General features: G+C 42.2%; 2 protein-coding genes across 2 annotated transcripts in view; one reads left to right on the forward strand and one right to left on the reverse strand.

Annotated features, from left to right (window-relative positions):
- The window catches only part of MAF (MAF bZIP transcription factor), a 192518-nt gene extending 186825 nt beyond the window's left edge, over positions 1-5693 (forward strand). Inside the window, exon 3 of the mRNA XM_056360982.1 lies at positions 5587-5693. The gene's annotated coding sequence lies outside the window, so the exon portion shown is untranslated. The remainder of the gene's footprint in view (positions 1-5586) is intronic.
- Positions 5694-5697: 4 nt separating this feature from the next.
- Positions 5698-25421, reverse strand: part of WWOX (WW domain containing oxidoreductase) — a 531112-nt gene continuing 511388 nt past the window's right edge. The window contains exon 9 of the mRNA XM_056360980.1: positions 5698-6901. Within this exon, the coding sequence (XP_056216955.1) occupies positions 6713-6901 (189 nt within the window). The 3' untranslated portion in view covers positions 5698-6712. The remainder of the gene's footprint in view (positions 6902-25421) is intronic.

The following is a 25421-nucleotide window of genomic DNA, read 5'->3' on the forward strand; positions in this document are numbered from 1 at the left end:
GCAGCCTGTGATGCATTGCTGACTGCTGTCCACCAGAGACCGAGCCCAGGCCAGCAGTTCACTTACAAGTTTACACTGGATTTAAGTCAAAATGCTAAAACGCTGGTGTTCAATCACTGCTAACTGTGTGCTCGGCAGACAGCTCCCAGCAGACTCCGTGCTTGTAAAATCCAATACGCCACATAAAGTAAGGGTTTATGGAGGTACAAGGGGTTTAGAAGACATGGGTTTTTCCCCTTCCCTCCTGCTCAGTTTCTTGTGACACTGCTTTTCAGGCGCCAGGACGGCTTCAGCTGCGTCCTGCAGATAGACCGGGAGGCAGCACAAAGCGCGGCGGGCGGCACACAGAAAGGCACTACCCATTTCCATAACCTTTCCGTCGTCTCTCCTGCCCTTCCTCTCAGGCTGCCTGCAAAAGGCAAAGTCCATTTTAAGGCCATTAGTTACGTGTCGATGTGAGGATCAGAGTCAGGACTGGTGTGGCTCCCATGCACTCTCTTTCCCTCTCCTTCCTTTGCAAAAAGCTTACATGCTTCACGCCCGCAAGCATCATGCACATTTCTCAATCCCCGCTAAGAACATTACAGAGCTTCTCAAACCACTGCTGTTAAAGGCTAACGCCAGCTCAAGGCAAAGGGTGCCTGCTTTGCCAGGAGGGATCATGTAAATCCAATGTACAAAGCCCCTAATTTGGGCTGTGCTCACATATCCGCGGGCGCTGCACCAGACCTGCGTAAGGTTTCCATATGAACAACGTGCACGGTGCAGACTTCAGTCCCAAAGCATTGGCTAATGTTTAGTTTTCATAACAGTTCTTTTGAAAGAGTGAAGATAACCAGCCAAGATAGTCTCACCAGGCATTTGGCGATCTGTTCTGTACCCCTTTAAGGTAGATGATTTTCTAAGACTCAAAAAAAAAAAAAAAAAAATTTCTTCCTCTCTCTTTTTTTTTTTTTTTTGCATAAGCAACTGCCCAGCAAATTGATAAAAGCCCTTTTTAATTAGATAGTGAAGTTGTATGGGTAATGTTCCATATAAAAGGTCTATAAAACACAGCAGAATTAATAAAATGACTGCTTCTCATTTAATTCAGGTCCTCCAAAGGGATCCGTATGTCTTGCTTTGGTCTGTTTGTAGTACTTCTCTCCACCACCCAGCCACGAACTGATTAAAATCACATTCCTCACTTAAAACTGGAGCCCAGTTGGTAAGAGATACTGGATAGTAATTAAGGTCTGTGCACAGACACATGAACCCCCATAAAAAACATACCAAAAGGAATCATTGCACATCACTTGGATTATATGCAAACACAGCTCATGTTGACAGCTACCTTTGGATGACTCCATCAGTACACACTTTATCTCCAGCTGTCCAAGTAATTTTCCCAGGATTTCGCCCCTCTTTTTCACTCCTCTCCACACAGATGGATTAGAGCAACAAACGGTTTACATGCTGCACATCATTAGCTATCCTCCCTCACTACCCAGCAGATAACAACTGGGCTCTATCATCAGGACATTCATAACACCTTGACACTTTTACAACTATGCTGTTCTCTGCCAGAGCAATCTTCTCTTTTAAAGCATGAAGCTAATTCACGAAACACCCATTGGAAAGTACTCTGCAAACGCAACAGAGGTGGGGGAGAGAAGAAAGCACAGCCCAGAAAAGGCATCTAGTAAACAAGATAGCACTGTAAGAAAACCCAACAAACCAAACTAAAACAAAAACCCAAGAGAAAAGCAGCACATTCTTTCTCTCCAAGGTACTGCTATATTTTCCCATTGCCTCCGTCCCACGATGAAGGACATCAGCAAACAGCCATGCATCTGTTTGCCATATTTCAATGCTTCCCTCACCGTGTCATCCAGGCACCTCCAGCGCCTGGTGCCAGCGCAGCTCTCCGTGACTGCAGGCTGCGAGGGTGCCCTTTTGGGTGCTGTGCTCCTGGCGATGGGGATGGGTTTCATTAAGGAACCTCTTTGCAAAGGGACCGGTTGAAGGCAGCAGTCAGGAGTTTACCAACGGCTATTCTGGTTTTCCTAAACTGCCTCCAGTCTCAGGGCATCTTGACTCTACAAGGTTTGTTAATAAAACAGCGTGTTCTCTGTGTAGGCTGGGATCCTGTTTCTGAGACCATGTATGCTCAGACATGGGCTTCCATTTAGAATAAAATACAAGCCCACATCAGCCACTGTAGATGGAAAAAAATACATTTTAGCAGCATTTTCCAAGCTTCTCAGCACACACCCCTGCCACCCCAACCATACATTTTAATGTATAGTACACGCTTGTTTAAAAAAGAAATACATAAGGAGAAAGAGTAATTACCGTAGCTTAAATTCAGCCTGATAAGAAGGGCTTGCACAGGCTGAGCAGCTGTTCCACTGCCATTCAGATTATGAAAATATAATCCTAGAGAACCTTGTCAAGATAAATACAGAGCATGAAATGTATAGGCAATTTCTCCCCAGCCACATATAATGATCAATTCCAAAGCCACAAGTGATACCAAAGGACAAAATAAGATCTGTCTAGACTTTCTCTCTTACAAGATATTGATCATTCCAATGGTAAACTGGTTGGTATAAGTGTGTTTGGCTTGAAAGGTCATGAGCTTAACACCTGACAAGGAGTTATTCAACCTTGATATAAGTCAAATTATTGCAGTGTTGCTGGAAAGACTTTGTCTAATAAAAATCCCTACATGGTCTGAGAATATCTGAAGTTTGTCTTCCAGATGTCAAAATAAAAAGCTGGGGGCAGGTGGGAGTGGGGAAGTCAAGACCTGGCATGGGTTTCTGCTGGTTCACCTCTATCTGATTTTGCAGGTAGAGGTCCCAGCAGTCAGTTACTTTCTGGACAGACCACGGGCACTATCTGCTGCATGGACAGCAGTGGAAGCTGCCACTGACTGAAATGGCACCTCGATTCCCCTAAGAGCTTCTGGTGGCTCTCCATTCCCAGCAAGGGACTTTGCTTGCTCATCTACGTGAACTTGAGGTCCAGGGCACCTATACAGGGGCAAAACCCGACCATTAAAATGGGAAATGTTGACTTGGGAAGGAAAGCAAAGTGTCAAGCAATGCCTTTCAGCACGTGGGTGGAAATGCTCTGCGGCATCGCTCTCCAGCACCTCCCCTTCAGAACGCCCTGTGGGGCTCGAGCGGTGCATCAGCGACACAGTCCTTACCCAGCCCGCTCCTTTTTTATGGGGATAACTAGCAAGTGCTTATTAGGACTATTAGGAGCTTGATGTAAATTTGCTGGATCTTTTCCAAGAACTATAAATACCCAATCTATTTTGCTTTATTCAGTTCTTTTTGTTTTGCTGATATGATACTAGTTAAGGTTAATGGGGTTTGCTTTAATATTAGACACAGGATCACTTAACTACCTTTAATGAACACTGGAGTCAATGCATTGTGGAGTAATTCACACAGACATTGCCTCAGGTAAATCAACCGGAAAAATGTAAGCCAGTCAAATAAATAAATCTGACCAGCTGTAAATGTGCCAAATCTTACACCAAAATATATTTGAAAGCCAATGACTTAGGCACATCTAGGATATTAAAATGGAGGGTTTGGAGTCTGTTTCTTTTCAATTTCTTTTCCTTTTTAATGTGCCCTGCACATCCCTCCTGTGCTGAAACCAAGCTGAGAGTGCAAGAAAAATTATTTTCACAAGTGTTTCTAATAGAAGCAAATGCTCTGCAGATTTGTGCTATTTTTTTCATTTGGAATGAAACTGGGAAAAAAAAAAGAAAAGCTTTTTTATGCTGGCTATCTATCTCAACACAGGAGACAGAGACAAAAAGGAGGACAAAAAGAGGGAGAGGAAAAATTGAGAGAAAGAAAGAGAAGGAGAGAAAAAGAGAAAGGGAGACTGAAGGCAAGAGAATGAGACAAAGAGAAAGGGAAAAGAAAGAAAGAAAACCAGAAAGAAGATAGCAAGTCATTTTATGTGAGTTGGAGAAAATCGTGACACTGAAATTCTAGACAGGGTAATACACTAGTGACAATAAATATTTATTAACCAGAAACAGGAACCAGAGGAACCCGACCAACTCAGTGAGACTGGGGCGGGGGGGGGGGGGCGGAGGTAGCTTATGTCACACTAACACAAAACTATGCTAACATTAAAAATGCTCTTACCTCATAACACTGAAATAGTGAGCCATGTACGGCGGAAAAACACCTCCCAGATATTCTTTGAAGGAATGCAGGCAATCTCTTTAAGTACTGAATTCTCATAAAAGCATGCAATATTTCAGCAATAAGGAATGACAGGGTGTTCATTATCGGTTATTAATGTTTGCCTAAATGGAGCATAGGGCCCAGGCCTTCGGGGGAGTGCAGAGCTCCCAGCATTGCTTAATTACTGCCTCTTGTTAACCCAGCAATGCCAAGCCCTGATGCAAAGCTCCGCTGCCATAGATTGGCTATATTATTATATGAGAGTAATTCTGTTTGGCTGTGAAAAGGAAAAATAATGCATTTGTAAAGGCTGTTGCACAGGTGACAGAAGTTAATCAGTTTTTCTCCCCAGATAAACTCCAGACAATACAAAGAATTTGACTGTAACCATTGCCTCAACTTGCAGACAGTTTGACCCATACCACTACTTTTCAGACATTGCACTATACCTGCATCTTGTCTCTGCAGCACAGGCCGGTCAAAACTCCTAGGAGACAAGAGCTTCCCCCTGCAAAAAAAAAAAGATTGAAAAGAGGCGTTATTCTTTCTGGAACAGCATCTTTATCTCTTTATTCCTCCAAATGTTTCAGTGCAGGAGCAAGCTCATTAGGATGTGCTGGCCCTGGGGAAGGGGCTTGCTGCAGATAGCAGAGGAAGACACGTGGGCAGGATTGCTTATTTACTGAAGGCTGTTGCTACACGGGTGGCACAGCAGGTACAAGGAAGGCCATAGATTCTTTGCTGCTGCTTTAGGAAAGACTGTGGCATCAGGTAAGGCAGTGGCCAAGCAGAGAGTGGCTGAGGCTGTACTTAGGCAGACGTTTGAAGGATGCCAAGGGCTCTGGAGAAAAGAGAAAAGAAAAAGCCCTCATTTTCTCTGTATAAAGCCAGATCAAATGATTCACCCTAGTTTTGAGGGCGGTGGCTCCCAGGTTGCCCCCCGTTCACTCAGAAGAAATGTAATGTCACAGGTCGAGACTTTACTTACAGATGTTTCAGCCCGTACATGCAGAGGACATTGAACATGACCTACCTGAGAAGAGCTTGCAGTAAACAAGACTTAGCTGTAAATTAAAGAAAAAAAAAATAATAATCAAACCAAATTGAAATATATGACTGTAAGGTATAGCTGTTACACGGCGATATCATAATTCCTTACATTAGTGTGGTGAGGTTTTGATGGGAGGATGCTCTGGCTACTTCTTCCAGGTGAATGCATGCCTTGATTTCAACACCTATTCAACAACTAATCAGATGCATTATGGTTTCAGACAAGAAAAATCATGGAAGGCAGACTGTTAGCAATAAATCATAAATAAGGGGATAAAATAAGCTTTTATTAACAATATGTCCTTCTATTTATTTGTTTATATTCTGTCTACAGAAAATGTGATGCTGGACTGGGGATGGCTTAGGACAACCTTCTGGCGTGAAGACAGCTACAAAGCACAAAATAGAAAAAATGAACTCAGAAAGAAACAAGAAAAAAACAGCGTTTTCTTGGCATCAACAAGAAGCTCTTTATTTTTCCTCAAGTTTTCTTTTCTAAAAAAAAAAAAAAAGGAACTAAGACAGTTGCAGAAACGAGACAAACTTTCTCTTCAGGTGACAATATTCAAGCAAGCATGTTGTTTTATTGAATTTAAATTGAAAGAAAAAAAAAAGATTTGGAATGGGATACAGTGTCAGGAGAACTGAGAAACTGTGAACTTTCAAAGAAAAAAAAAAAACCTCCTTAAAACTGTGACTGGAGAAATGGATGGAAATACCATTTAAACCCCTGATTACGCTCTGTGTGTTCTTAAGGAGACAACATCATCTTTGCTAACTCGACAGTATTTAGGGAATGGTTTACAACATATCTTTTATTATAATCTTTTAAGAAAAAACCAGAAATATTTAATTAGCTGTGACTTTACCATTTCTGTTCAGATGTCTTCTTGCACCTTCTTTTTCTAGACAGAGCAGATGTATTTGCAGCCAGCAGTCAAGGGTAGGAAAGATTTCTTTCCTTAATAATCTTTTTATTTGCCACACCCAATAAAGTCCTTGTAGGGAAAAAGAATCAACACAACTACCATCTCCCAATCAATACCTAAAGCCTAACAGACAGTAATTATCAAAATAAAGAGGAAATCCCAGATCGGGCTGTGTACCTACCCATTAATTCAAACAACAGAAAATATCTGCAGCATTGCTTTTCTCAAATAAGACAAAAGATGCCTCCTTGGGTTACACTTTGAACAGGCTATAATCAAAAGAAAGAGAACCGAGACTAACTAAGCCCCAGGAAGCCGCATTGTCCCTTTAACCCACGGTATTCCCCATTTCCCATTAGTACTTAACATTTTTCACTATGTTGTGACTGCTATTATTTCATTTAACACTGGTTAATCTGTATCTGAGGTATATGGAAACCCTCTAGATGATAAGATTGGACAGGTTCCAGTGTTGGCAGTTTTTGAGCGTGCACACAACTCGTGTGTTTTGATCCTTCCAGGAGCTCCCTGTTATTTGGACTGCCTGCCAATTCGTTCTTGGATCAGCCTCTCGCTCAGCTCCCACAGGGCCGCGGCCGTCGCTTCGCCCTGCGCCTCCTGCGCCGGCAGGCAGCGGCAGCAGTTGTTGAAGTACATCCCTCCCAGGCCCTCCAGCTCCGCAGCCGTGGCGCAGTAGACAGTTGTGGCAGCTCCTTGTTGCTGGAAGTTAAAAAAAAAAAAAAAAAAAAAAAAAAAGAGAGAGAGAGAAAAAAAAACCCTATATAAATATATACAGATTTTATATCATTGTAGTTTTGACCATAGTCCTTTGAAGCTGCATCTTGTGAAAGCATCCATGAAAAGCATCGCGGCTGACGGGGTAACCTCCTGGTGGCAAGGCTGGAACCCAGCTGAAGGTGCCACCTGCCTACCAACCGCTTACTTGCAAAACGCCTTAGTGAGGGCTTTTTTTTCTTTTCCTTTCCTCTTAGAGCAAAAGAAAAGAAAAAGACAATCCTGAACCACAGCCCTGGCCTCAGGTCTTTTGCCCCTTTTCAATCAAAACCTGGGTGGGCAGCAGGGAGAGCCTGGCACAGAGGGGCAGGGTGTTTGAACCCAGAACAGTTGAGCCAGCTCCAAAAGCAGCACCCCAAGGGTTCCTGGCGTCCCTTTCCAAGACAGACAGCACTCACCGTACAGCTCGGGCACCCGCGCTTCCGAATCCTGGCCAGTGATGCAGGCTCATCTATGTATTCTGTTTGGTTGGTTTTTTTAAACCTCTTGTATAAAATTAACCTGGGCACTCCAATGAAGACCTATCATGTAAAGTGCAATCGGGATTGTTGCCAAACCTGCCCATATATCTCTGATCAACGGTTTCACGGTGGCGGTTGTCACCACTGCCTTGTAAGAATGTTTATCTGCTGCAGGCAGAGAGGGGTTCTGATTTTGCAGGGATGCAAGGCTTTCCCCTGGGTTTTTTTTCTGCTCTGTGACAACCATTTCTCATGTCTTATATGCTTTAAGAAATGGAGCGGGTAGATTAGAGGCTTTTTGTGGATCAGGAGGTTTTTTATTTTTGCTTTCTTTTTCTTTTAAATACCAAGTGAACTTATGTTCAAACAGGGACGATGGGTTTCTCAGAATTTCTCGAACAGAAACCCAGGGACCGAAGCCACGGGTTTGGGACAAGCACCCCGGCACCAGCAATGGGCTAACCCTTGGCACAGATTAAAACCTCAGGGCCAGAATAGCTGTAAAGAGGGCAAGCAGCTAGTTTGCTTTGTAAACTATAATTAAAAGTAATAGGTGAGAATGCACAGCAAGACACAACACTAATTTTAAACTGATACAGTTTATCTGGCATCTTCTGATTATTTATGTACGTCTTGGTAACTAATTATGAGCTGATAGGAATCAGAATAAAGAGGCTGCCAAGTATGATTGAAAAAGTAAACGAAGAGAAATTAGATGTTGCCACATTAGGGTAATTTAACGGGGAAAGAGAACAGGCTTCAATCTTTCACGATTTTCCTCCAGTCTTTTTTTTTTCTGGCCTTTCATTGCCACAAGCAAGAAAACTCAGGGTGCTGTTAGGGGGCCAACGTGCAAAAGTCCTCTAGTTTGCATTCTCATCCTTCACAGGCAGAAAGAAGTTTAAAAAGCCCCAGTTTTCCTTAATTGAGGCATCTCAATTTTGTAACGGAAAAGAAAGGCATATTTGTTAGCAAGACTTGCATTTTTCTCAGAAGATGGGATTAAACTGATAATGATGACTCCACAGCTTAGAAATGATCTCCCATCACAAGGTAAACCAAAACTGTCTGCAGTAAGTATTTTGAAAGGCATATATTTATCACCAGACCAAAATATTTTTGAAGTTAGTATAATACATAGTAATCCTCTTATTAAACCAATATCTTTTTTTTAAAAAGGAGAAAGTACCTTAAAGGCAGTAGCAGAAAAGGAAGAGAGTTCTACTAAAAATAATATTAATAGAGAACAATAAAATTCCTATGCTCATTTGAACTATCCTATAAAGCTCCACAGCACAGGTGTGATCGCTGTATTCAGCTGTTTAGAATGATTCAAAGCCCCTGAAGAGTACTATTAGTTTTTTGCAAGCAATTCAACTGGACTTTTATTAGAAAGGTAAAATTAAACTAAATTGCTCAATGCAGAGTGAGAGCCCTTAAGCTATTGCTGAAAAGCATCCGTCCAGCCAAGCTAAACTCAGGCTAGCTCTAATAGAATTCAGCTAATTTATAAAATGGAAGTTTATCAGAGCAGTTTAAAACCCAAACCAAACAATAATTTGTCTTCTCAAATGAGTCAAATTTGACGACTTAAACAAAATTCTCAGCGGGCAGAAAAATGTCCCACAGTAGAACAGCAGTGCTATACCTCGAATGCTGACACAACCTGGATTCCAAAAGAAGAGAATAGTTTTCCCTGTGTGAGCGTAGGATATTTACTTTAAGCGATAAAAGATTATGTGGCTGGAAGCCCAAAGCACTTTATTTTGCGAAGCCTCCAGTGTTTCACTGAGAACTGGATGTAAGCAACATGCCATTTGCTTTTTGGCTGTGTATACCTTTACTTCTTTCTAAACGTTTCAATCATGTTGGCTGTTTTGGAAGAAGAAAGTTCAATGGTTCTATCATTGGAAGAAAAGTACCCTTCTTATTACTTAAGAGAAATGCAGTCATATTTATTCCTTTGTTGACAGAGGGTAAAGCTTTAATATCTCAGAATAATGGACAAACATGAACCCATCAAGCCTAGGAGCTTCCTTCAGATGGCAAAACTACGAAACAGAAGCTAAATCCCAGATTCTCAAAGCCATTTAAGCATCTAATTTCCTTTGGTGAATGTGAGCTAGTTGCATTCAGAGACTCAAGGATCTGCCTAAGTGACTTGCTGGGCACAGAGGGGAATGAGCAGCACAGAATCACAGGAATCAAATCGCGCTTTGGGTTGGGAGGGATGTCAGGAGGTCTCTAGCGCAGCCTCCTGCCCAAAGCAGGATGCCTAGGAGCCTTGTACATGCCATGCTGACCGGGAAGGTCCTCAAGGGACAGATTCCTCCTTTGCTTCGACGACTCAGACACCACAAACCTCTGGGAAGAGCCAGAGCTGCAGATAACTGCAAAATGCCTGCGCTGCCAGCCATGCCTAGCCAGGCTGAGAAACTGCTTAGTTTCTCAGTAAATATTGTTTATCCCTCCTGAACACAGCCTTTTGAATGACATCTTTATATGTTGGGCCTTATGACAGTTTAGTAACAAGTTTTAATTTTTTGCTCATCAGCTTTCCTGTTCACATATCATCAGCATACGACAGCAGAGGATGTTAGGGAATCTAATTAGTAAACAATTCCATACTGCTGATACAAGATGAAACATTCTTAAACCGATAAAAAGAGCACTTTAATCACTGTTGAATGACTTTCAATGCCAAGCGGTTTGTGCCATGTCAGAACATAATTTGAAGAAGATTAGAGTACTATATAAAAGAATTAATGTTAACAACTTCGTTAAAAAATGTCTTAAACAATGAGCCTGTCAGTTGTCACAGACTCTCCCTGATCTATTGTGATTAATGCCCCCCCCCCCCCCCAACAATTTCAACTGATAAACAATGCTAAAAGCACTGGGCAACCTAAACATTTTTTTTTTCCATACGTCCGTCAGTTGTACAGGGTGCTAATCACCAGAGCTGGGGGTCAGCCTTCTTTAACCTGGAACAAAGGCAGCGGGTTGCAATGATGAATACACAGGATAAAGAATTTGTGAGAAGCCCAACTGAATCTTTAATCATGCCTCAATGCCATTTCCGATCCAGTCAAACATTTGAAAGCTGCTAGGCAAGCACCACGCTATCAATCTTTCGAGCATACGTAAAATTACCCGGGAATCTTGTTTTGGATTAAGTTGAAGAGTGTCTTAGTAATAAGGGTTCATCATTCTCTTCCGCAAATCATTTGTCAGTTTTGTAATACAATCTTCAATAGCAGCAGGGTGGGATTTATACAGCAGTTGCTGTTTATTTATAGTTGAAGCTCGGAGATCTAAATTATCCACCCTTCCAAAATCCTTTGTTGAGAGGAAAATACTAAGTAGCTACTAGTTCATAGGCATTTATTTCATAACTGCTAGCTGTCAATTTTGTAACTGATGGCACTGAATACGAATTAATATTGAATATCTTAACAGTAAAAGAAAAGGGGTTCTTAAGATACAGTATACGGTAAAACCCTCATTAATATATGTAATGCATCCGTTAGTATTCTAAGATACCATTTATGTTCCCGATAAGAAAACGCATTACACAATTAATGCTTAGTTTTCAGATTTGTCTACTTTCAAATGCATGTTTATTTTCTAAAATTAGATTCCTGTTCTGAAGCAAGTTGACATACCAAGCATATAAATAACAGAAACAAAGCCATAACTTATCTGTGTATTTATCAACTACAAATTAGTAAGATCCACTCTAAACTCTGTTAAGGGCACACAGATGGCACCGGACATCATCTGCCAGTGAAATGGATTCAGTCTCTTTGAAAGGAAGGTTTTAATTTTCTTAGGAAAAAATAAGGATAAACGCCAGTTATCAGTAGCCTGAGCTTAAGTTTAGCACGGTGGATTTTAAAAGATGGCTAGTGGAAAGAGGTGAATTCAAAATCACATGTGGCAAAGGCTAGATTCAAAGCAAGCGGCTCAAGTGAAATAAAAAGGCAAGTGCTTCCTTAAAACTCTCCAGGCTGTTCCTGTTATTATCTCAGGACTGTTAGGCAGAGCCAACACATCCCTAACACAAAAATATCCGATCCACACAACGGCACTGTGAACGTACCATTTATAGTGGAATAACTCATTAGGCAGCAGTGTGAAGATGACGTAGGATGAACATATTCCAGACCATGAAACCCTCCCATACCTTCTCTGGGCCTCTGGAAAGCACCCTGAAGAGCTCACATCCATGCTGCTAGAGAGGGAAAAACTCTCTGCCAGCTAGCTTCAGCAACAGTCAATCTCTATTTGATGGGAAATACAGAATCTCCTTAGAATAACAGAGAAAACGATATGGAGCCTATTTCCACCACGACCAGTTCCCAAATTGTCCAAACCAAACCCTCAAGATACAGCTGCAATTTTAAATTCCTCGAGCCTCACCTTCACCTGGCGTAAATCAGCATAGGTCCCTTGCCTTCCCCCAGGCTCTACAGCTCTGCGGTGGCCGAGGATCTGCTCCGGGCTTGATGCAAGCCCAGTGCTGGCATTCAGGGAGAGTGGCCACAGGGACGCGCGGGGCACAGCCACCGCTCCACGCTGCAGCTCCGCAGCCCAGCTCTGGCTTACCTCCTGGGGAGGTATATAGAAATATATAGATTTCTATATACCTCCTGGGTAGGTATATAGAAATAGAAAAATAAGAAAGCTGCCCCCAGGGTGGATTGGTTTCTACTTGGGATGGCTAGCGAGCCCCAGTTGGGATTGTGGGTGCAGAGTTTTCTCAAAATACACTTACTCCTTTCTCTGTAATGTTTAAATGTTCCAGCAGATGAATTGCATTGGTAGCTTTTCCCATCAAGCCCAAGTCTGTGGACAATGTGGAGTGCGATGACCCCCTCTGAAAAAAACTAGCAAGCCTAAAATCCTCGTGTCCTCAGTCAACCTTCAGGATTCCCCAGTAACTGAAGTGCTCTTAGGCGCAGTCTTAAGAGCAGTTTGGTGATATCAGCCACAGTTGAGGCCAGTTGTAGCTGAGGGAGTTACTTCTCAATGCCCGGCATTACTTTGCTCCATCTCCTACGGGGGTACCTTAGAGCTTTGAGGGGCCGTCACTTCATATAATGCAATGAACAAGTTTTAGTCTCGCATGTGAGATGACAGGAGAACTGTTCAGTTCCTGCTGCAGTCCTCTTACTCAGAGCAATCCCAGATGCACAGTTATAAGTAACGCTCAGAATACGTATGTATTAGTCTCTGGTAAGAAAACAGGATTCCCCGATTGCTTTTTCAGCAAGGAAATACGAAATTGAGACATGCTGCTGCTATTTTGGGTGAGTATGATAAACTGAAATCATATCTGCAGCTCAAAAAATAAAACTTTGGAGCTGCCAAATATGATCTAAGAAACAAGTCGGGCTCAGTTGACTTCAGGTCCCATCTCCACCCAAGTGCAGCAGGAAAACGTGACCTGAACTGACTCTGTAATTACAGTCTTTTCAAAGGTCTCACCGAACCACATCTAAACCAGAGACTCTCAACCACCTCCCCTTCCCCCATCACCACATTTAAACCAGCAAAGCATCTCTTAGAAGATAATACAACGGATAAACTGAAATCTATAAGGTCTGCTTTTTTTCCTCTGATGTATCCCTTTTTCAATTAATTCCCAACTACAAAGACTCAAAACTCCATCAGCTTCTCTACTTGCAAAGCATAGTTGGTTTCAAGCTGTAACTTTTCTTAGCGTCATTAAGACCTTTACACATTTACAGTATTCTTTACATACATTATAGAAGATAAGTGTGCTATGTTCTTTGAGTAAGGAAACTGCAGTAGCTTACGAAAGAGGATTTGTTTTCAACTGCTGAGGCATTAAGACCTAGTGATTATTTCAACTATTCAGTATATGCAGCTATATTTAACTTACATTCTGGGTTTTAACTTTGCAAAAGAAAATGTGTCCATTGTAATAAATGTATTTTGATAATGCACCATGTTGTTTGTGTTATGCAACACCCCATATGTTCTCAATTATGGCAATGATAGTGCTTGAAAACTTCCAACCTCCAACATCCAGTGTCAAACAGAATGCCTGCAATCATTCCACAGGAGAAAAAAAAAAAAAAAAACAACCCAACAAAAAAAACCAAACAACAAAACCACCACAAAACAAAACAATACAGGACGTCAAGGCAGGAGAACTGGGTTGGTTTTCTGTTTTCAACTTTTACTTCCCTAGTGAATAAGTGAACATCGACTCCATGTACCTCACTTTTCCCAGCTGTAACATGGGGAGAGCACTATTATTCACCCACCTCACAGGGGTGTTGTGAGGACCAGTTCGGATTTATGGAGTGCTTCCACACTTAGCGTTGAAAAGCACTGTGTAAGTATAAAGCGTTATATTATAAACCATTGTTAAAATATGTAGAGATGTAGAAAAAGGTTGGCAAAATAGCTGACAAAATTGTAATTACCTTTTAAAACCGTGCATATTTTTCTTGATTGTATAAACTTAATTCTTTAACCTGTGAAGCTGTCTGCTACACCAGGACCTATTCCAGACTCTTCCCTCTCTCACCCTGTTTATTTTTGCCTAGCTCGGAGAGAACTTGGTAAAACCCTTATTAGCCAAAACACCATTGAATTCTTCAGAAATGGATGCTTCAGAGGGAACCAGCCCCTGAAAGGGTGATCCACAGGTTGATCTCTCCTACCCTTTGCATATGCTAGGAAGAGCCACTATGGCACACCGGGGGTGGGATTCCGTTACCTGACAGGGGTCCTAAGACATCTGAGCTGCCTTAGGATATCCCGCATGTTCCACAGCCGTCCTTCAGAAGGGCACACATCTCCCACAGCTCTGGCACTGTGTTTGCAGCCCCTCACAGACAGCTCAGATAAAATCACACAGTGTTTAAGACCGCACCAGACACCGATGTCCGTGCAGCCTAAATGCTCTTACCACAGCACCTGGAAGGGAGCTGGTTCCCACAGCCGCATTCTTTCCTTTTCCTGGTATCTTATTAAAGTCCACAATCAGCTTCTGAAAATAGTTTCAAGCCTGACACAGAGCCATCTTAAGCTTCAAAAACTTCAATGCAGCTCATGGCTTTACCTTGCCCAGCGAGCACTCCGTCGGCAGGAGCCGCAGCACGCCCCGCTGGCTGCTCACCCCGGCCTTTTCACCCACATCCCATCGCCACGCAGGTCACTTCTGCATTTGCTTCTCCTGTCCCCTGAACCATTCACACCCGATTTACACTTTTAAGACATCATTACTCCATTGAAGTGGCAGTTTTGAACACGGCATGCAAATTGCTATGATCCAGCATTGCTCCTCTTTCCTTCTCACAGGCTAGTGTGGAGCAGCGGTGCGATACGGCACAGTCCTGCTCATTTCTGCATTTCAAAAAAACTCTGAGGAAAATTAGCAACCTTCATTTCAGAGTGTAATGGGATAAGGGTGCGATCACGCTGATCATGATGTTGCTGGCCATTGCTTGCCCCATGCCCTGTGTGCCAACCCTGGCCAGTGGTGTGAGAAGCAAAGAGCGTGCGAGGGACAGTCTCTGGGCATCAGCAGGAGCACTATCAGGAGCTGGTCATACCTGAAAATCGCTGCCACTCGCTCTCTGAGATTTTGCAGATTTTTGAGATTTCTATAAGCACGAATCCCGTCACAACTTGTCGGCCACTGTCAAAAAGGAAATCCCATGGAGGATATTGGAAATCCTCCTGAAACACGCAACCTGCCAGCTGAGGGCGGAGCCTTCTGGGCAAGGGTAATTTGAATTGTTGAGCAAACAGGTTGTTGACAATAAACATATCCTGCCAAAAAGACAGATTAGATATGCTGCTGCAACTAAATCATCAGAACAGGACTGGCTGGTGTTTGGGCATATGTAGATGAGAATTCATTGAAATCAATTCTGTTATTAACTTACACTGACTTGAAATGTTTTATGTTTTTGCTGTACCTAACTTCAATTATATATTTACTTTATATAAATGTATGTATACATACAGTACTGTATATGCTGTATATATTTATATAGCTTTTTAATACTATTATCAATCAAAATCTAGACTTTTTCATATGCAGTATTGCAAAGAATGTCATCACAATACTGACACTTGGCTTCCTCCTCCATCACACAGAAAATTTTTTAGACTGCCTTTCATTTTAGCTATGAGTGGACCCCACAAACACACACGACACAATGCTTTTTAAGCAAGTGACCTTTTGGGACAAATATTTAATGAGCCATTTGTTTAGGTTTTAAAGATAAAGACTGTTTTTCATCTGTTGATACACACACACACATGTGCACATACGCGCACACACGTCAGTAATACAATGCATTGAAAAACCACAGGGTGTTATGATGGGGACATATCATGGTAAGAAATTAAATACTAACTCTGTCTTCCAGAAACTAATTAAGGGAATGTATTTTGCAATAATACAGATCTAGCAAACAGGCCTCTAAAGTCTAGGCTTAGAGCTGTAAGCCAGGCACTCCTGTATTATGTATGTGTGATTTTCATAGATAGCCTGCTATAAAGTGTGCCCTGTTAGTGCATCTTTCAGGCTCAAAGACACTGGCCTTGTTAATATTTCATTTAGTACATACTGTAGAGTCTCATTTATATTACTTCTGTAATTAATGGTGATAGCTTAGGCACTGCCTTTACAAGGAGAGATCCCTGTATGTTGGTCGATGGATAATGAGAAACAATAGATATTTCATTCACCAGCAGCTTGTTGCTAGTTAGTAGGAAATTATCGTGTGTACTGTTGCTTTAATTGCCAGGGTAAATAACGCTGCCGCTGTGTTAGTGAACATTTTAAAACACTTGATGCAAATAGACTAGAAACAAAACACACACAAAAAAAATTACCTTTATTATGCTATACCTTAGCATAGGGAGTTAAAAAGGTATGTCTTAAAACATTTGCGTTCTATCATGCAAATATATCTTAATATGCATGTGCTGACTATTCAACTACTGTATTTTAGGAAATACAATTATGCTGCCTTTCTCTTCTCCTATGTAGACTGTAAATAACTGTAGATCTTTCTCTTGTTTTCCTATGTAAATATATGTGAATACTAACAAGCTATGCATGCTGATATTCTAGGCAATTTCAGGTACTTTTATAATCTGAAGGCATGTACTTGAACTGGTTTGTTAAAAAAAAAAAAATCAACCCTCTCAAATCCTTTAAAGCTCATTAGAAATTAAAGATTTCTTACTAGACTGGTCCCTGCAATCTCAGTTGCTTTTTTGTTTATTTTTTTCCCTGCTTTGCCAACGCTGTCTCCCAAGATCCGCCACCAAGGATGCATACTCCAAGGCTGTTTTCTCCAAAGCATGGAGTCCCTTCCTGGGATGTGATTCACTATCACCCCCGACTGAGGACGTGCACCATTTAGGTTCAATACCATCTCCATCTGTAAACCTCAACAGAGACTTGGATAAGGGGGGAAGCCTATCCCCTTTGCTCTGACCTCTCCTTCTGTTTAATGATGTTTTCTATTTCATTTTCTCAGCCCATAATCCATCAAGTAAGGATCTAATACCGCTAGTGCCAGGACAGGGTTTGAGGGCAGATGCCGATGCAGCCGAGAGCAGCCCCCACCTCTCTGGCTGTGCTGCAGTCCGGCTGCTCACTCAGACACGCTCCTCTCTTGCAGCACACTCTTTATGGTTCTTTTCTAGCATGCTTATGACTTTGACAGACTGTGAAAATAATTTGATAAATAGCTTGATAAATTTCCCCATCGCTTCCCTTCAGTGCTGTAACACTGTTTGTGGGAGCCTTTCAATTGAAGGAGTGTGAACAAAAATGAAATTACCTAAGCTTATAAATCAAGTCACCTCCTGCATACAAATTTGGAGGCAAGGTTTCAATTTAGCTCTTTTTGTTTCTCTTTTTTTGTTTGTGTAATAAATGAAGATTCCTATATGGAAAATGGTAAGAAGAAAAAACAGATGCTTTTATCCTCCAATACGGTAAGGGGGGGAAAAAATTTCCCTCTGCATTATCTATGGAAACTATGACAACTTTTTAATCGAAAGAAAACAGCTTTCATGTCTGAAGATGCTTTTTTTCCAGAGTAAATGTATAAGAATAAACACATTAATTGACAGGATCTTCATGACTTTTTACGTTTCTCAAACTTAGCTTGGTGTCTGGGGAAGATCTCTTTCCAGTCCTTGAAGACTCTTTTAAGACGAATGTTTAAAAAGCTGAGCTGACATGGGCATTATATTCAAGTGCAAGCTGTACTATTCTTTAATAGAGGGTGTAGAAATGGTTCATAGGATTATTATCTTTCTATAGACAAAACCCATTACCTTCACACTAGGAGGGAAAAGCTAGTTTTTAACTTATATAAAACGGAATCAATTATCGATATCTTTGCATGGTTTCCCAGCTCTGCTGGAGTGCAGTCGCAGAGCTAAACACACAGAGTCATTTGGCAAAAGGGCTCCTTCTTATACTGGGCTTCTTGTTATACCTTTCATTTAATAAAATCGTATCTACAGAAGCAAAACTAAGTAGCAATGACTTGTATGCAGGGCTTCCACCCTCAGTGTCACAAGACAGGAATCACATTTGCAGACCTCTGATTTGCCTGGCTACTGTTACTTTAGACTTCTTCCCAGCATAAAGTGAACAAGCAAATAAAAAGCCATTGTCGATGCAAAGTCAAATGCAGTGACAAACAGCAGTACAGGTCAGAGCATCCATACAGCGTGTTGTCTCTGGTGTGGAAGAAAAACACTCCTTCAGCAACCTCTGCCATATAATCCTTACCAACCAGTCTCTGAATAATCCTTTTGTTGGCTTTACCAGTGGCTTTTCACGGATGCTTATGTTTCCAGCGAGAAAAGGACAGCTGGAAGATTAGTGGTGGCTTTTCATGGTGAAAAAGTCCACACACGCCCACTGCTTCTTGAACTACTACAAATAAAAACCTTACATCTTCCAGTAGACAACATCTAACCTACTCCAACTCTCTGTCCCTCAAGCAGAGAGATCAATAAATGCTTTAGCCATCCTTAAAAAATGGTGTCCCCAGCTACTTTGCTAGCACATACAAACTCAGATGCACATATAGGTGCAGTATGCGCAATGTATTTAAAACATACAGTTGTTAGAAGCTGGTAATGGCGTTTGAGAAGGAAACGTTCATTATTAGACTCTTATCTGTTTATCCCATTCATGAGATCTGCTTCTACAAAGCGCGTAATGATAAATGGCACATTTGCAAATTATCTTCTGAGTGCTGATGAGAAATCAGCAACCTGCGAGTTACCGTGACTTTGAATGAGTACACTCCACTGCAAGTCTCGTTTGCTGAGATCCCTGCCAAATGAGTGCATTAGTATATTAGGAATCTAATAAATTGACTAACAAGCATTTGATGAAAAATAGCTGTACCATCCGTTACAGTTATCATCACAGCCAACAAGGCTACTGGGGTTGGGATTTTGAAGGCACCAGCTGCTGATAAAAGAGACGTTGCTCTGCTGTGCCACGCTCTCAGCAGCATCTCCCTCACTGACTGTGCATCGTAACAAACTCTCAGCAAGGCACAGGACCTTCTTTACTTCAGCTTCCCTCTGCTTCTTCGTGAAACTTAGGACGATTTAAAGCATTGCAGCCTTACTCAGTCTTGCCTTTTCTCTTTCCACTGCAGAAAGCAGGGTGCTGGGATGGTGGAGAAAACCCTTCTGCCAAACCAGCCCTGAACAAGTTTCTCTGCCTGGGAAGGAGCTGAAGGAGACACTTTCTGTTATACGGCTCAGCACTGTTCAAACATCCGAGTCTGTGCTCACGTTCACAATCTGTAAACTTTAATCTTGCTAATTATGATCATGAACATGAGGCTAGAGGACCAAGCAGGCTTTGGCTGTATTCACATCCAGCAGACAGGCACGGCGTTATTTAATGTCCTGCAATCAAATGAGTTTCAGGAGTGGTTCAGAGTCCTACTTCTAACTCACAGTCCTAGTGGAAAAATCAAGAGTCAGGAAATAGATTTTCATACATCACTTCACCTGCGTTATTCACTGCTTTGCTGGGTATTTAAGAAGCCCATTTTCTTTTATAAGGAAAACCAACAATCCCCCCATGTGCAAATGTCCTCTCTGTCTGGGAAGGAACAAGTACCTGACACGTTCAAAGCACCAGGACCTGCAAACCCGAAGCAGGGTGATTAAACCCCAGGGTTAAGTGTGCCCAGAGCCCCGTGGGAAGGTTTGCCCGCTCTCCCGAGCCCCGCACAGCCCACCAGATGCACTGTGGGTGCTCGTCACTCCTCCCGCTGGCGCTGGGGAACAGGCAGCACATGGCAGGGCGCAGCTACACTCTATCCTGGCACAGCCTGTGTCAGTAAATTATGTCTTTGCAGGATAATTAATTCTAGTAAGTGCAATATACCCTTACGTTCAAGTTTCAGAAATCTCTTGCATGCTGCTTAATTTGTTTAAAGTAGAGAGGAACCCAATTTGTTATAAATTCCCATTTATTGTCTGCCGACAAATCCCAGCGAACACTTCAAAGCTACGCACGCGTAAGAAAAGCTCCTTCTGTACCTTCCCAAATTGCATTGCTGCTTTTACCTGAGACATTTGCAAGATCCCCCAACTCTGTCAACAGTCGCTTTCCAGTTTTGTTTAGCTTATCATCAACAGACTCTGCTTTTGTGAGTGGACAAGTCATTTGAGTGTGCACCACAGTTATAATGGCCTGACTGACAGCTCAGCCAGATAAACACGAGAGAATAACAGACGTAGGAACAATCTGGGTATTCATTTTGTCCGTTCAACCGGCTTGAAAGGATTTGCCAGCCAAGGGCACAACACTTCAGGCTAATTTGCTCAGCCAAAGCGCTGCCGGAGTGTAAGGCTGCAAGCAGATGACTGATGTTGGGGAGATCGGCATCCCCAGATGAGGTACTTATTATTCACCTCTGCCTCACGGGAAATGAAAGCACTATTTATTCAAAGAATCCATTTGAAAGAGGAAAACATATAGAAATGAACTTTGTTACAAAACTTGAACCCTGATCACTGCTTCCCTGCTTTTGCATCAATTCCAGCTTCTTGTCCTAGCCTGTGTCATCCTGCGCACTGCAGCATTTCTCTTTCCTTTCCTTCAATTACTTCTCCTTTCCTTCCCAGACACTTCCCTCAGCCTTGCCTCCTGCTTTGCAGTTTTGATGCTATATCTGACACCGAGTACCTTTTCTTTGCTGTTCACCTTCCATTGTAATAGCACACAAACCTCAGAAGCTCGACTCTACTTTCACAGCGTCTGGTACAGAAGTGTGTGCCCAGGATCCCTCGGCTGTGTCTCACACAGTAAATGCCCTCCGTAACGTTTTGGCCGATATTAGCCCCACAGTCCACCAAGAACCACATGCTAGCAATGTGCCGCACCAGTCCCCACACCCTCACGGAGCCCAGCAACACAGCACCAGCGGAATGCCAGTGCCGTCCTTGTTGAGGAAAGTTGCCTCCTGCACGTTGCACGTATCCTGTGTTTAGAGTGACAGAGCCTTAAGTCCACCTGCTAATCACATAAAAATAAATGATGGGTAGAACAGGCAAGCTCGTACTCAGGAAAGGTAAACACCGCTTTGACATATTCCCTCAAGCAAGCAAACAAAATAATAACAGTTTACAGTGGAGGTTTGCAAGTTTGCTCCCATTAATTAAGTTCCATTTTCCAGCATGTTGAGTTTTAAGCCATTTTCTCCAAGACTGATTTCAACAACTCTCTTCTCCCGCTGAAAAGCCAAGGCCAGACCTGGCTATCGGTGACAGCAGCATGACTTTACTGGCTTCAGCAAAGCGTGGAGCCGAGACACAAGGTGCAGCGGTGCCATGGCAAACCCCTGAGCATTTCAGGAGGCAGGCGTCCCCCAGGAGCGCCGCAGCCCGAGCGCGGCGGGCTGGGAACAACGGCCCTCGCTGAGGTGACGCACTAACAGCCTCAGACACATCACGGGAGGAATGCAAAGTGCACCTGACACTTCCTTTGATCTACTCCTAAGAAGCATTAAAAGGCACATTAATGTGCTGCTTTAGTGCGTGTTCAGTGTGGTAGTTGGAGACATAACTGAGCCTTTCACAAAAGTCTAATTGGGGAGAAGAATAAACTTATTGTTTCCTCCTCTGGACATGCACCCTAGAACATAGGCAGAGTTGACATTTGCATGAAGTATGTTGCCATTTTGCATTTTAACATCCAGGCATGCTAAATGTAGGCTGAAAGATCACTTTGACTATTATGAGGAATTCTGCACATGTCCAACAGTAATTCTACAGATGCAAGAACAGCAGCAGGTTATCTTTCTCTAATGCTACCAAAACACTGAAATTCAAAAGTGTGTGTGTATATTTGCATACATATATATCTATCTAAATTGCTCACTTAAAATATGAAGTGAATACTAATAAAGTATTTGAGCACACAGCTCCTACAGCTGAGTTTCAAGCAATTGTTTTGTATTGCTCATGAAGTTCCTCACTCACAAATCATATTCACATTTAGCAACAGAGTTTTGTGCATTGAGCTAATGATACTTCCTGACCTCATCAGACTACGAAGCGCCTTTGCACCTCTGTGCTCTCAGTTGCCATGTCAAATTTCCTTTGCTCTTTTAAGACAATCAAACAATGAACAAACTGCAGCAACAAACCAAGTAACAAAGAAACAAGGAACGTAAGAAGCCAACATTCCCACCCAGGTTAATCAACAGCAAAATAAAGGCAGCAAAGAGAGTCAGGTGTAAGTTCCATGGTGGAGGTAACGTGAGGAATGACATTAGTGGAGCATCCTCAATTTTGCTGAAAACTGCTTTTTCCTTTCTGTCAGCTTAGGTGTATGTTTGCACATCTGGCCAGACCTATGTTCAGCTAAACTCTATTTTCTTCTCTATGCAATTCTCTTTCTTACATCTGTGATGATGATAATTTACATGTCCCTGATTAGCTCTGTGTAACACCCTCAGTGCTTTATCTTTAGAAGGATTAGAGGGTTTATGCTGCCTTCTTCATTTGTCTGCAGCACCTCTTTCCAGCCTCAGCTAGGCTCCTTGGGAAGCATTCTGTGCGGCAGTACTAATGATGCCAATACTGTTATACTAAGACACGCACCACAAACTTTTGGCAAAAGACAGTCTAATCTGTGAGAACCATTAGCTTCCTTTTCTTGAAGCTCTCATTCAATCTAGCCACAAAAAATTGTACTGCAAGGGAAGAGGAGGCTGACAAACGGGAGTCCGGAGAGCCCCGCTGCTTGGCTCGCTGGGCTGGCACTAACTGAAAAGCATGAACCTACACTGTCCATCGCGCCAAGTCCACTGCAAGAAAACAGCATGCCCTGACCAAGTTAGGCAGGTAGATAAGAAAAAAAAAAACCATAATAAGGGAAGGCAACGGCTCTGGGTACGTAATAGATGGATGCAGAGGTCTTCTGGATCAGGTAGGTGGAAATCCATGCAATTCTGTTCTTTTTGTGTGGTATTTGTAAAACACAGTCAGTTCTAGCTGGTACCAACTCAGCATTAAAGGAACTCCCTTGCCAAGCCCACACAGGCCACTCAATGCTTCAAAACCACTTCAAGACTCTTCCTACCCCAGCTTTTGGATATCTGCATTTTTTTGGACAACAGCATGATTCTTTTCTTATAAACAAGTTAACATCATGCCCACCACAAAGATGAAAGACAGTTTTTCTTTGGGCTACTCCTCTGGCTGATGTTCAAGACTGTTTCTGATGAAATCATCTTGAAAAGTGGGTAAAGGAGGGAATTCCACTGGAACATCAATGAATTGTTTGTCTTACATAAAAAAAAAAATCGACATACAAACCTAACCTATAGAAAACTCTAGGATTTTAAGTACACAAGGGTTTCATAGGCCTTCCTTTTAAATTATGTCCTTAAATAGACCTTTAAGAAGCAACCCATGTTGGAAATTTAGCTTTTGCAATATTTGGGTCCGCAACCCTTTTCAAAACATGCAGCCAAGCTGAGGGAACACTTGAGATGCTCCATCCAGAGGCCAGGGCAGAGGAGACAGCTGAGCGTGGCATCTCCTGCACCAGCAGGGAAGGGGGACACGCACCCGCTGAGCCTGAGGGGCATCTGGGCTGGAGCTGCATGCACCTCCACAGCGGGCACAGGCACATGTGCTCTCACTGAGAGAGAGAAACACATTATTTCGACAGGACACACATCCCTCCTGCTCTTCGCAGCAGGAGGAATGGAAATGCGCCTGGCTTCCCCGCAAATGCACAGAAGATCCTTTTCAGTCAATTTAGCCAGTTGACTCTATCTCAGTATTTTTCCATTTGCTTCATACAAGTAAAAATGATGGTCTGTAACAGGATCTCTAGCCCCTGTTTTACCACAATGCCATATCCATCTAGGATAATACTCTTTTGACACTAAATTTCTATTAAAGTGCTATATGCTCGTAAGTGGCATAATCTTTTTCAGTTGGCAACATGTGAAATATATTTGTGTTCTGTCCAAATGCTGTATTGGAGCTGTACTATCTAACTCCCCTTACATACTTCTGATCACTTTTTTTTCAGCCTAGTTAGATTATAGAAGGAAAAAAAAATCACTCCATGGCGTGAATGATACATACCTAAAGGATTTTTAGCTCTTACTTTCTGACATGTCCAAAAGTGAATTTGCTGCAAAATAATGAACTTAAGTGACCCCTGCTGACTTCTCAAGGAATGACATTCCATAGGGAGTCCCATCTGTGAAACAAACAGTTCAGGTACAAAATCAGTCCATTTGTCTCAACTCTTTGGACTTTTTGTTGGAAAAGAATCGTTCTTTAGAAAGTTACTGGTCATCTGAAATGGTACGACAGTCTACAGTTTGGGATGATCCATCTAACCATTAAAAAAAGTACAAAGGGTCGGATTTGAACCCTTGCAGGAGCCAGATACAGTTAATTTGTTTTTCAAGAGTACTATCAGTTAAGCATAATTGCAATCTGAATATCTTATATCTGCCCACGTATCTGGCTGGTGCCTTCTGGCCTTACGCGTGATGTAAGGGGCTAATAAAAGGTGGCAGCGCTTGATGTCAGATAGTTTGTCTCTGCCTTGTTTAATCATTCGGAATGGAGTGATGCTCAAGCCCAACTTGCATTCGCTATCGGTCTGCGAGAGGGCTGCTGAGAGCTACTTCTCAGCAATCAGCTTGAACCTTTGGCAAGACATCTGTCAGGTACACTTTAGCATCCCCACAACCTAGAAGTAAGAGAAGTGGCCTTCTCAATTTAGATGCAATATTAAAGGCAGTTGACAGAAATCTTACATCCCACTGTCTTTTCTCTCTAGGTTTGCAATTGTGATCCCATTAAAATCAGTGGGAGCCTTGCATTGTCTTCAACAGACCGAACATTACAAACACAGTGTTCAAGATGGAATAAACACAACTGGATTACTCTCAAACTCATTGAAAACCTAAAATCCTATTAGGTTATCGAGGTATCTTAATACTCAAGAGACACTTCAAACTGCAGAGGCTCAGGCATTTCACACAAAACCCAGGATGTGTCCAAATGAGGTGGCAGCATTGCTATTGTTCTCGTTAAACTCTTACAACATGTGAGTTAGGCTTTCAGCACAAATCATGTTGTTAGGTCCGGTTGACTATAGCACAAACTTGATCAGAACATCTACACACCAAACAAAAGAACTGCAAGTTCAGATGAACTTTCTCAGACTTCTCATGACCTCATCTGCAGTGGAGTGGACTACCGGTTGATATAACTTAATTGCAAATGCAAATGCTTATCCAATAAGAAAGCATACTTAAAAAAAGAAAAAAAAAAAGGGGAAAATGTTACCATCTAACTTAATTTTCTGTGTTGGTGTTTGCACAAGCCAAGATATCGTGTGTGCTGAAAATAACTGAAGTATGTGTCATAAGATGTATAAAACAATCCAC

The sequence above is a fragment of the Falco biarmicus genome, chromosome 15 (assembly GCF_023638135.1).
Source record: "Falco biarmicus isolate bFalBia1 chromosome 15, bFalBia1.pri, whole genome shotgun sequence".
NCBI lineage: Eukaryota > Metazoa > Chordata > Aves > Falconiformes > Falconidae > Falco > Falco biarmicus.